Here is a 13,154-nt window from a genome sequence, read left to right as displayed (position 1 = left end):
CAGCCTTGTGGTCCTGGACTTCAAACTCCTGTAGCGCCTGCCTGACGGTAGGAGTGTGAATAATGAGTGTTGTGGATGTGTGCTGTCCTTGATGAGGTTGTGTGTTCTGCGTAGGACTCTAGATGTATAAATGTCTTGCAGTGAGGGGAGGGCTGCCCCAACAATGTTCTGTGAGGTCTTGATCACCCGCTGGAGTGCCTTCCTATCACGTGTTGTACAGTTACCGTACCAAACAGTGATGGAGGCGGTAAGGACACTTTCGATAGTGCATCTGTAGAAGCAACTCAGGATTGTGGTGGACATGCCAAATTTCCTCAGTCTTCTCAGGAAGTACAGTCTCCTTTGGGACTTCTTCAGAATTTGTTGGGTGTTGTGAGACCAGGTGAGGTCCTCGCTGATGTGTGTGCCAAGGAACTTGAAGGTTTTCACCCTCTCCACCTCAGTCTCATCAATAAACAGGGGTCTATGCGGCTCCTTTTCCCTTGTTCTTGGGTCGATGATCATCTCTTTAGTCTTATCTGTATTGAGAAGGAGATTGTTATCACGACACCAAGCTATGAGGTCCGCCACCTCTCTTCTGTATGATGTTTCAACACCACCAGTGATCAGTCCGATGACTGTAGTGTCATCTGCAAATTTAATGATGCTGGTGTTGTTCTGGGAGGCCACGCAATCGTAGGTGAAGAGCGTGTAGAGGAGTGGACTCAGCACACACCCCTGTGGGGTCCCAGTGCTCACAATTCTTGAGCTGGATGTGCGGTTGTGGACTCTGACTGACTGGGGCCTGCCTGTGAGAAAGTTAAACACCCAGTTACAGAGGGAGGGAGACAGGCCAAGTGTGAGGAGCTTATCTGTGAGTTTGTGGGGGCTGACTGTATTGAATGCAGAGCTATAGTCTATAAATAGCATTCTGACGTATGTGTCCTGGCCCTGTAGGTGAGAAAGGGCTGTGTGGATGGCAGTGTTGACTGCATCATCCGTGGACCGGTTCTGGCAATATGCAAACTGTAGAGGGTCCACGGTTGCCGCCGGGATGCTCTTTTTGATGTGGGTCATGACTAATCTTTCAAAGCACTTCATAACAATAGGAGTGAGTGCTATAGGGCGATAGTCATTCAAGCAGGTCACGTTGCTCTTCTTGGGTACGGGCACTATGGTGGTGGACTTAAAGCAGGTCGGTACAGATGCTTGTGCAAGCGACAGGTTAAATATGTCAGCAAGCACATCAGCTAGCTCTGATGAGCAAACCCGAAGTGCACGTCCTGAGATGTTGTCTGGCCCTGCTGCTTTTCGTGGGTTCGTTTTGTTCGTTGTATATAGTATTTTTATGCTTTAATATTTATCTTGTTTATTTTACTTTTGGGGCCCCACGGTGGTCTAGTGGTTAGCATGTTGGCCACACAGTCACAGTCAGGTAATTGGGAAGACCTGGGTTTGAATCTCGGTTGGGCATTTCTGTGTGGAGTTTGCATGTTCTCCCCGTGCATGCGTGGGTTTTCTCCGGGTACTCCGGTTTCCTCCCACATTCCAAAAACATGCATGTTAGGTTAATTGGCAACTCTAAATTGTCCATAGGTGTATGAATGTGAGTGTGAATGGTTGCTTGTCTATATGTGCTCTGCGAGTGGCTGGCGACCAGTCCAGGGTGTCGTCCGAAGTCAGCTGGGATAGGCTCCAGCATACCCCCGCGACCCTAATGAGGAGAAGCGGCATAGAAAATGGATGGATGGATTTTACTTTTGTCTTATCTATTTTTTATACTATTCTTATGCTACTATTTTTTTAGGATGGTATTCTGAGTGGACAGCAAACTTTGAATTTCATTGTATAAGGAAACGTGTTTATTTACTGTGCACATGACAATAAACACTTTGAATCTTTAATCTTTGAATCCCAGGGAATGACAAGAAGTCATTAGCTATAACAGAAATGAACCGCCCCTGTCGCTGGTGAGTAAAGTCGGGTTTAAACACTTAACTGAGTACCTTGAACCTCACTATATTATACCTAGCCACCACCACATTGTGAATAAAACTATACCTCAGTTGTGATATTACTCTCTGTTTTGAGTAACAGCACTTGATCAAGCAAACATTCCACACTACAAAATAAGTAATAAAAGTATGTATGATTTGTGCTGATATCGGATTGATATCTGTACCGGACGATATTCAAGGCTGCAATATTGATATCAAATTGGAAGTGAAAAAGGAACAGATGATCATACCCATTTGCATTGCTATCATATTCTCATGGTAACCACATTATTTTACAGTTCTCTATAAAGACTACACATATTAATATACAAATTGCATTTTACACGTATACTATAAAATGACCGCTGTCTGGGAAAAGTGCCAAATAAATTGTCCCTTTTTATATTTCAAGACAAATCTAATTAATGTTGTAATATTAGTTTCAAACGATGCTCCACGGCCTATTAGCTATGGGGGTCACTTTTTGTAATTTATAGATGAAGGAGCAAATTATCCTGGAATAGTTACATGTGCGGCTGCAAATTACCATTACTAATTTCCATTAGTGAGTGCTGTGCCAGGCTAGTTTGCTCAAGTGAGACCTGCCTTTGCTGCAAGTACTCATTTGCCTCTCATTTGTGAACCACCTCCCTGCATATATCTGTCAAAATGCGAACATTAAGATCTCATAAGAACTGACTATCAGATCAGGGAATGTAATTGGACACTTGTTGCATTTGCCTAAAAGCACAACCGTGTTTCTTGAGACAAAAGCCAATGAATGTGGGCACACGTTGACCTGCTGACGACAGTCGCCATTTTAAATTGACCGTAAACCAGAAGCGGCTCATCCCATGGCAAACCAAAGGCAAGTTGAACAGAACAGAAAGTGAGTGTGAACAGAAGACAATGTGTAAGTGTTAAATTTCAAATCTGAAAAAAAAAAAAAAACACAAGTCAAAGCGCTGCTCATGTTGCCATGGCGACTGCTGCAACCCTCCTCTTTGAATTTTCCCTGTCATCCTTTAAGGCTTTGTAGAGTGTAAGTTAACGATTGCCCGGGTGTGCATCATTGTCGGCGATTAGACGGAAAGATCTAAGGTCGCGGCTGGGAGCTGACCTTGCTCCTCCTCCGCAGTAACGAGAGAGTCATGGCAGATGTGTCAACTCCACGCCATCGACGCGTGTGCATTATTAAGACAAAGTGCAAACACAGCAGCAGTGCAGCAGGCACCTAATACAAAGTCACCTCAGAAGCGTGCGAGTGATGCGGCAGGAAGCTGACAATGTGAAAACAATTCAGCTTTGTTCTCTTATCTCAGGAAAGCAGGCCATACTGTCCACAAATTAATTTTTGCTCCATCCTTGCTTCGTTTAATGTATATTTTTTTTATTTAAGAAATGTGTAAAGTAGATGACAGGTTGACTTTTCACCCCCACAGGGCACGCGCAAATCTGGCTGTATTTTTTAGCAATTGACTGTGCGCAAAAACAAGACAACTGTGTGTAGTATGTTCTCTCATTAGGAGAAAGCCTCTCAGCCAAAGAAACATCAAAGTATCCATGGTGCCTCTTTGCTCAGATGTAGTAGAGAAATGGGTTGCAGAGGATGGGAGGGAAGGCACAGGAGGACTGAAACATGTAGCTTGTAGCCTGCAGACACTGAATTGAACAAAAGATAAGATACAGCATTACCTCTGAAAATGACTAAATCATCAAAAAAAAGATAAAAGTCTGTGGTGAAGCCCACAGGGGACATATGTACTTTAATGCAAAAATCCATCCACCCATCAGCCAGTTCATTAAATAAACATGTGCTATACTTTATGACATCATTATATACAGGTGCTCTATCAAAAATTATGCCTTTGCAAAAACAAGAAATTTATGGTTGTATTGATCTGGGTTTGGTTAGTACATAGCCCAATGCAAGTCATACAATTTGAAGTTAATGCCTCAAAAGGAGGCAAAAGGAGAGCAAACCAAATTTTACCAAAAAGGGTATTAGTTGTGGTAAACCGTAAAGATGTAAAGAAGACGTACAGGTGGAGCTTAACTTGAGAAAGAATGGGTCTGACTGCTCAGTACAGCATCATCTTAAAACAGTGGGTAGTTTTACTTTATTGTGGTTTATGGTTTAGCGCCTCATTCATACATCACATGTTTACACTTTCACAATTGAACATGTCCAAAAAGGAGTAGGAAGAAGCAGAGCTTATTTCATCCTACCCATTCTCCACGTCTCAGCAATACTCACACTTCATGTGTTTAATATGTACCAGACTACCAATTTTTGTGGGAAAGAAACCGATAAAAATGTGTAATCATACAGTCAGTAAGACTTTGCATATAGCTTATTTAGTAACTAAGACTAAATAATTGTAGTTTTATTAAACCTGTAAAGTGGTGAACCTTTTCATAGACCTATATGACTACTAAGAATGTTAAAATGTTACTTAAAACATATCGTTCAATTCATGATTCATGACTTGTTTATAGAACTTAAGTCAGTTTTATTTGGAACATTTTCCTCCTAATGTTTTGCATATTTTCTCAAAAAGCTAATAAATAATCCAGCAAAAGATTAGAAACATCTCTAAGTGTAATGCAGTACAGTTTTACACCACTGCAAACTACAACCACAAAACTAAACACACTTTACATTAACAGCCCTTTTAAACTGAGCATTCTTATCTTTTTAAAGGTGTAATTTGAATCTATATTTCAATTTTAAAGACAAGAAACCATTTATAGTTGTAATTTATAGTTTACAGTGCTGCATATCTCACCAAGTATTTACAGTATATATTTGTGTTGTTAATAGTGATGGTATGGCTGCTGTGGTAAACAACTGCACTCAGAGGACATTCTACTTATAGCAGTTCCATTGCTGACTGGACTGTGTGTGGGTGTGTGTGTGTGCGCGTGGTAGCCTCACATTGTGTGCCACCAGTTTAACTTATGGCCATTGATGTGTGAGGTGAAGTGGAGACCCTTTATATCAGGGGTGGCAAACCCGAGACTCTCGAGCCGATGCGGCTCCTTGCCCGTTTTCATGCAGCTCTTATGAAAGCATGAAAGCATGTCGAAGTTTAGTTCATTATGGTATTTGCGTGCGCGCTTTTCTTGAGTTCATTACGGTAGTTTGCGCTTTGCTTGAGTTTATGACGGTATTTTCGCTGGCATGCACATTGAATGAAAATAGCTTTAAGTGTCCCAGTCGGATCGCGATCTTTCGAGAAAATAATTTGTCAAATTCGCTCTCAAAATGCCAGGGAAATAATGCACAGTAAACGAAAATATGTGGATGAACACAGGACATGTTTACCAGAGTGGGAGAGCTCATATTTTTTTGCAACTAGTTGGCCAGTACATGTAGTTGGCCTCTGAAGAAAGATTGACAAAGTTAAAAGTTCACATATTATACAAATTTTCATCAATAAAGTCTCAAGCTTTGTTTACACTTGCAGTTATTTTTGTCCCCGCAGTGGTACGCAATTTTGCGTGCCAATGGGTAAATTGGTCGTAAACAAGTGTGAAGTATGTGTAAACTGTAGGGATGAGCAATGATTATAAACTAGTATCCTTTACGGATACGTACAACTCGTCATTATCTGTAATTGTGATGAAAGAAAATCCTCATTATGTATTCAATCTTCACACTCTGTGATTGGCCAGTCACATACAGCGACCTCCCCTCCAGAGACAGACTGTGCGGGCTGGAGCCACAGAGGAGTTTGGTGCCTCATTCACGTACACGGTGCAATTGGCAAATTGAAAACGGCTCGTGTGGGGTTGCCCACTGCCTCCACTTTAGTAGGTTTTCCTCACCTCTATTTCGGTTTGTATCTAAAGTTACTTGGTAAACTTGTTTCGTAAAGTACACGGTAGGCCTGGACGATAAACTTAAAATTTACCTTTACTGAAATTTACTACAATAACCGACACAATTTTGCCCATGTCGATAGATTCAGTGTTTTAATAGAAAAGAAAAGAAAAGAAAAGTATTTTTTGTCTGTTTTGAGTGTGTGTGCTTCTATACTACAAGTATATTCATTCCCTTTTAAGATGAGGTACAGCGTGTGTAGTCACATGACTCCACCCATCCAACCTGAACAAGGGAAACAGACGATGAGGGAACGGCTGATGGTTCAAATGAAGAGGTTGTACAGTGCCAGCATTTAACTCGCATGTGTGATGATGGTTATCTATCCAGTTTCTAAAGCCAACATGGCACACACATATAGGGAAATAACATGACAATGGAATGTATGGAATTCAATAGAATTGTTAAAAAATGAGAAAGTCACGATATTTATAAATTATAAATATATAATATATGAATTGGAATATATTACCTGACATGGTTGTCGTAGGTTGGGTTGATATCAACGCCGTTCTTCTTTTGCAGTGTGATAAGTGGCCATTAGTAATGTAATTCCATGAGACTTGATATCAGTCATGTTATGTAGCTGTATGTATAGCTCAGTACATTTATGTATAGGATGTAGTATGCCAGGGTATGCACGATACATTCATTTTTGTGGACCGCAGTCCCAGCGAGATTTATTTTGGGTTCCACAAAGATGATGTTGAGCAAAAGAACATTAAATGCAAAGTTAGTATGAAAACTGTCGTAACCACCCAAAGGACATGATGTAAATGGTGCGTTGTTGGAACTTTTTGGAGGTCTTTTTCAGAAGGCTTTATAGGTGGAATAGGTGCGTCCCATTACGTGCATTATATTTCATTGAAAGTAATGTGTGCCAGTTGTTCAATAAATCAACAAAAAGCAGTTAATTTGCATTTCCTGCAATTATTTTCAAATGGCAAAGATAAATAGTGGTCAGGGATTTATCGTCATTGAGGTAAAACTGCCCTATTTATCGTGATATTGATTTGAGGTCAAATCGCCCAGCCCTAGTACACGGTGCATTTGACGACTGCTTTTTTCCTTGAAATTTATTTTTGTCTTATTCCGTGAAGTCATCATAAAACAGGTCACGCCTGTTACCTACAAAATAAGAATTTTGTTAATTTTCAGTTGGCAGTACACAGACAGTGATAGCAGTAATCTGCATTGACTGGCCACAACATTAAATACACCTGCACAAGAGCTGCATCGAACATTCTGCCTGTCAGGCTATCATACTACATAAGCATGGTAAAATATTACACCCCTCTCAATACTTTGCAGTTGCAAGCTTAAGCTTGTTTGGTAACGTACGCGGCACATTTCACATTTCGCATTTCACGCAGCTCAAGCATCAGTCACTGCCGTTTTTTTTTTCTTGTCTGTGCTTTTGAGAAAAATACAGTGAACAAGGCTGACAGATTATTTCCCTCTTTGCCATCAGTGGATGTTTGCATGAATCACCAACTTCACACAGATCATTAAAAAAATAAAATAATAAAGTCTGACAGCTCACTTACACACACACACACACACACACACACACACACACACACACACACACACACACACACACATAGCGGAATAATAAACAAATATAGAAAAATCTGATCAATCCATGTCAATTTCAGACTTCAATTTCAGAATAATGCACATATCTAAGCCCCACCCATTTCTGGTTAAACCCCGCCCACTTCTGGTGTGTGTCCCGCCCACTCCTAGTACAGATAGGAATATGGCTCATTTAGATGGGTGAACAGATACAGATATAGACACAGATAGTGGTGTACTCACTCATCCCTAGTAAACTGTGCGGGCCTGAAATGTAAAAAAAATTTGTGGCACGCATAATTTCCATGAACTAGTTGTGAATGCACCACAACCTATGTGCAAACAATGTGGTGTCAAAGCCTGTCTCATTCACATAAATGGGTTCACTTTCCACCACCTCTTGGAGCAAGTCGGGGGGAATTCTTAAGTAATGTCTGTATCCTCTTGCATCTTCCTTGTGAATTTCTGTGAAAAACTGTTCATAATGCCCACGGTAATGTCTTCTAGTCAGCAATTCACTTACCCGCACTGTCCTTTTCTAGTTAGGGTTATGCCTTCTTCCTGCTCTTTCTGCAGCTGCGAGATAATATAGATACCATTTCTTTGCATAGTATAACTGCCTGTTTTACTATGCATATGACAATAAAACTCTCTTGAATCTCTTGAATCTTTTCTGTGATGAGAGCTTCTTCTCTGGAGTTCAACATCTTGTAGAGGAATTGATGAAGCTATGGGTGATGCCTGCTATAGCGTGGCATCACACGATACAAAGCGGGACCAAATAATGCCACATCTACATCACGGATGCAGTAAGTGTTGGTGACAATGCATAACCATGTGGGAACAATGCACGTTGCACGTACTATGGGTATGTTCACACTGCAGGTCAGGGTTTTTTGCTCATATGTGACCTGTATCTGATTTTTTCATGTTAGTCTGAACAGCACAATTCTGAAATTTAAAATGCGACTCAGGCCTCATTCGTATGTGGATAAAAATCCCATATGTATGCGATGTGACTGCAGTATGAACGGTTAAATCACATATATCCGACCTATACGTCATCGTTTTCCCCCCCCCTCCTGATTTCGTTTTTTTTTGCATGTTTGTCACATTTAAATCTTTCAGCTCATTAAACAAATTAAAATATTAGTCAATGAGAACACAACTGAACACAAAATGCTGTTTTTAAATGAAACATTTTATTATTGAGGGAGAAAACAAATCCAAACCTACATGGCCCTGTGTGAAAAAGTGATTGCCCACTAAACCTAATAACTGGTTGGGCCACCCTTAGCAACAACAACTGCAATCAAGCGTTTGCGATAACTTGCAGTGAGTCTCTTACAGTGCCGTGGAGGAATTTTGGCCCACTCATCTTTGCAGAATTGGACCATGTAGGTTTGGATTTTCTTTCATTTAAAAACTGCATTTTTTGTTCAGTTGTATTGTTATTGACTAATATTTAAATTTGTTTGATTTGAAACATTTAGGTGTGATTACATGCAAAAAAAAAGAAATCAGGACGGGGGAAAACACTTTTTCACACTACTGTATTAACTTTTTTTGCTGCAGAGATTCTGTTGCTCCCTTCCTGTGCGTCTCTGCGTTTCTCCATTCACGAGTACCTGGCCCCTCCCCTCATACACAAGCACAGCAAAGCGTACCTCTTCCTGTCTCACTCACTCTCGACTGCAGCAGAGAATACGAGATTAACTGCCAAAGAAACTGCATTGGGGCGCGCGGGGGGGGGGGGGGGGGGGGGTCGTACATGTTTGCGATCTAATTCATCTTGTTTATTATGTATTGTGTAAAACTAAGACATGAATAACATCAAATTAAAAGCACAAAAATGCCGAATGCCGACCCACCATCCACCAGTTCAAGTTCCAGCCAAGTTTTTCCAGAGAGATTATTACATCGCTGTTTGACGTGTGTGGTAAAAGGCAGTGCGCTAGCATGAATTAACTTGAGACAAATGTGCACATTAGCACTCAATAAGTCATCAAAACTTACCTTTATGCATTCCCACATAGTATCAGCATTTGACACCAAATATGAGGTGCAACCAAAACGGTAAAAATACAGTAGTAGTCTATCTGTGCGGCATGAGATAAAGTTAGCACACGCACAATGGTGCGTTCAGGGACCATCGAACAAAGTGGGACGGGTCGTTGCTTGCAACAAACAACATATAAATGCCAAAACTATAGGATTTGTAACTGCGGCCTGGTACCAAGTGACCCACGGCCGGTTACAAATCCCATAGTTTTGGCATTTATATGTTGGGGATCACTGATTTAGAGAATAAAGAAGAGAGTGGGATAACTCTACATTAACCGAAATTGTAGTTGGACGTTCAAATAATCCTGATTTTGAATTTTCACCAAGCCCTAATTGAGACCCTGTCTAAATGATACAGTTGTTTAAAATAAATGGATAAATTACTCTTATATTCTTTATTTTATGAGCTATGCTATGATTTGAAATTCACTATTTTTTTATTTTTTTTACCCACCGCATTCGTAGTATCAATATCGGATCAGTACCGCTGATACCAGCCTGAATTTTACTCAGTATCGAATCAGAAAAGAAATCAGTGGTATCGGACATCACTAACGATGAGGGCGCATGCACAAAATCACTGCTCCGAAGCACACGAGATGTTGCGAGACCAGAACGCAACCAGAAATTAGCCACGTCAATATATAAGCCGCAGGGTTCAAAGTGTGAGAAAAGTAGCGGCTTACATAGAAGAAATTACAGTAATTGAACTAGTGTGATGATGACAATAATCAATACCTGTTATGAACTGGCCCTCTGAACTTTGGGTCAAACTTCCGTGGCTCACCTGTAAAACAGAATACAGTGAGATTAGATTCGGCAAACACACGGTGATCCTTATCAACTTTAGCACAACGCGGTAAGGGAAGTGAATCTCGGGTGTTAATGCGGCTTCTTTCCGCTATATTCTTTCACACAGAAGGCGGAAAATTGCGAGGTTGACTTCACCTCATTTGCCATTAGGAGACCGAATGGACGGATGAAGGCTCCATGTCACTTTTATCTTCTCGTCCTTGCGGCTATAAACCTCAGCTGGAAGCCATTTGATATCCTCTCACTCACTTAAGTCTCTCATTTATTTGAGTCTAAAAATGGGAGATGCTTTGGATGGAGTGCGAGAATTCCCGAGCCAAGGACATAATGTCAGTAGACCAGGTGCTCACTGCAGCATTTAGAGAGAGAGTGCTGGCATTGAGCGAAAGAGGATGCTGCTCTGTGTAAACTGAAGGGTTTAGACACAAAATAGAGCAAAATATGGGGCTGCAAAACATACAGCAAAGTGACCAACTACCCTTGGTCTCTTGAGTTGTGAGGATCAAAAGACACAAGGCCATATACTGTATATCAACTTACATTCATTAAACATGCCACTTGGAATATAAGGGTGCGTTCACACTGAAATCTAATCTGGGAGATATAGCAGAATATAAAATAATGAGTAATATAAAAAATAACTTAAATATCCAACACAGCAGACGACATTTTGTTTTGGAATACAGTCTTCCCTCGCCACATCGCGGTTCAAACATCGCTCCCTCACTCTCACTTTTTTAACATTTTTTTATAAATTATCACTGTTTCATGGTTTACTATGGCCTATTAGTCAAAAAATATTGAAAGACAAGTTATATGTAGTACAGTCGCTATATATCGCGGTTCGAATATTGCTCCCTCACTATATAGCCGTTTTTCAAAAAATAATTAACTTATGAAAATGAAATGAAATTAAATGATTTTTTTTCTTACATCCATGTTGCAAGTGGACAATATATAAGCCCTCAAACGTCTTTGTTCCATAAATTTTACAGGTTTTTTTGCCATTGAAAAAAATACACTAAAAAAAAAAAAAACAACTGGAAAAGCGGAATCCTCTTGATTAATCCATCATTGCGCTGTACTTATGGTTGGTTACACTGAAATATAACTGCATTTTATGTGTTTTATTCTATTTATTTATGTGTTACATGTACTGGATACGTGCATTGCGTGACTTTTTACGGAGCTCAGTCTTGGTGGATGTCATAAGATGATAGAAACATCCCCATGCTAACAAAGTATTTTAACAAGAGTCACTTATAAAATAACCTCCCAACATATTACATATATGAAGTATGGTTATTGACCATTTATGTCCATACATTTAAAAAATAATAACGACTACAGCACGTGATGTCGCAGAAGCACTGTCGTAAAAATTAGCTAAAGGAGGAAGTGACGCAGTCCTCGTGCATGAGACATGACGTTTCTATTTTCTATGCCGCTTATCCTCATTAGGGTTGCGGGGGTATGCTGGAGCCTATTCCAGCTGACATCAGGTGAGAGGCGGGGTACACCCAGCCAATCGCAGGGCACATATAGACAAACAATGACTCACACTCACATTCATACCACACAGAGATGCCCAACGGAAATTCGAACCCAAGTCTTCCCGATCTCCTGACTGAGTGGCCAAAATACTAACCACTCGGCCCGAAGTGAGCTTCCCGCCTACCTAATTCTATAGCTAGCGCAAACACTGTTGACGAAGATGAAAGATGAGGACCGTACACCGTATATTTCAGCACAACTGGACAGAGGAATTCGTCTTCAGGGAGAGAACATGTTTTGGTGGTATGTCTAATATGTAGAGATAAAATTTCATCAATGAAACGGGCAAATATAAAGCGGCATTTCGACACACGCCATGCTACATTTGCATTTACCGGTAAATATCCAGCGGGAAACACCCTGAAGAAAGCATGCCAAGAGTTACTCGAAAGTGCAAGCTAGCCAGCGGCAACTCAGTGCATGGAGCTGAGAAGCTGCCTGGTCTTCAGGCAGCTCTGCTGGTTTTTTAGCAATAGTGACAAACGGAAAACCATTCACATATGGCGAATTTGCCAAAATATTCATGCTTGATGTGGCGAATGACTTTGATGACTTTTCGGTTAAAGACAAGATAATCAAATGAATATAAGACATGCCTCTGTCAACAAGAACTGTTCACAATCACACCATCTTGATGGCAAATCAAGTGGAGGAAACACAAGTGAAGGACATAACTGCAGCGGTATACTTTTCTCTCGCTTTCAATGAGTCGACAGACGTATGCCATGTAGCACCAGAAGTCACATGAATGTTAAGAAGTATTTTATTTATTGATTAGCTTCAGTATAACAACATTATTAAAAACAATAAATGCAGAGATTTACTATATTCTAAAATTGTTGGTCTTGCCTAAAAATGCACGCATTTGTATTCAGTGTTAAAAAAAATATTATATGGCTCTCACGGAAATACATTTTAAAAAATTTGGCTTTCATGGCTCTCCTAGCCAAAAAGGTTCCTGACTCCTGCTATAGAGGCTATACATTCAATGATAGCTAACGTTAGCCGGCTATAGAGGCTATACATTCAATGATAGCTAACCTTAGTAGCTAAACTTTGCCAAATTGTTATGTCGGTGTACTTAAAGCAGGAAGAGGCAGGATATAATGCTGTCGGAACATTCGAAAGTTGCCGCCCTGTAGGCAGCTAGAGGAACCCGCTGCACACAGTCCCTTTAAATCACAAAAGATGCCCGATCAAGTCCTTACTTCATGTATGTTCTTTAATGCACAGTGTTTGGTCACATAATAAGAATAGCCATAAGCCAACCGCACCAAATATAT

The 13,154-nt window shown here is 40.5% G+C and overlaps 1 protein-coding gene across 1 annotated transcript in view; it reads right to left on the bottom strand.

The window, feature by feature from the left end:
• slc44a5b (solute carrier family 44 member 5b) overlaps positions 1-13,154 on the bottom strand; it is a 61,285-nt gene that overhangs the window by 26,710 nt on the left and 21,421 nt on the right. The window contains exon 2 of the mRNA XM_054789102.1: positions 10,243-10,291. Within this exon, the coding sequence (XP_054645077.1) occupies positions 10,243-10,291 (49 nt within the window). The remainder of the gene's footprint in view (positions 1-10,242; positions 10,292-13,154) is intronic.

This window comes from Dunckerocampus dactyliophorus, chromosome 10 (genome assembly GCF_027744805.1).
Source record: "Dunckerocampus dactyliophorus isolate RoL2022-P2 chromosome 10, RoL_Ddac_1.1, whole genome shotgun sequence".
NCBI classification, from domain to species: Eukaryota; Metazoa; Chordata; class Actinopteri; order Syngnathiformes; family Syngnathidae; genus Dunckerocampus; species Dunckerocampus dactyliophorus.
This window is presented reverse-complemented; position numbering and strand designations above follow the sequence as displayed.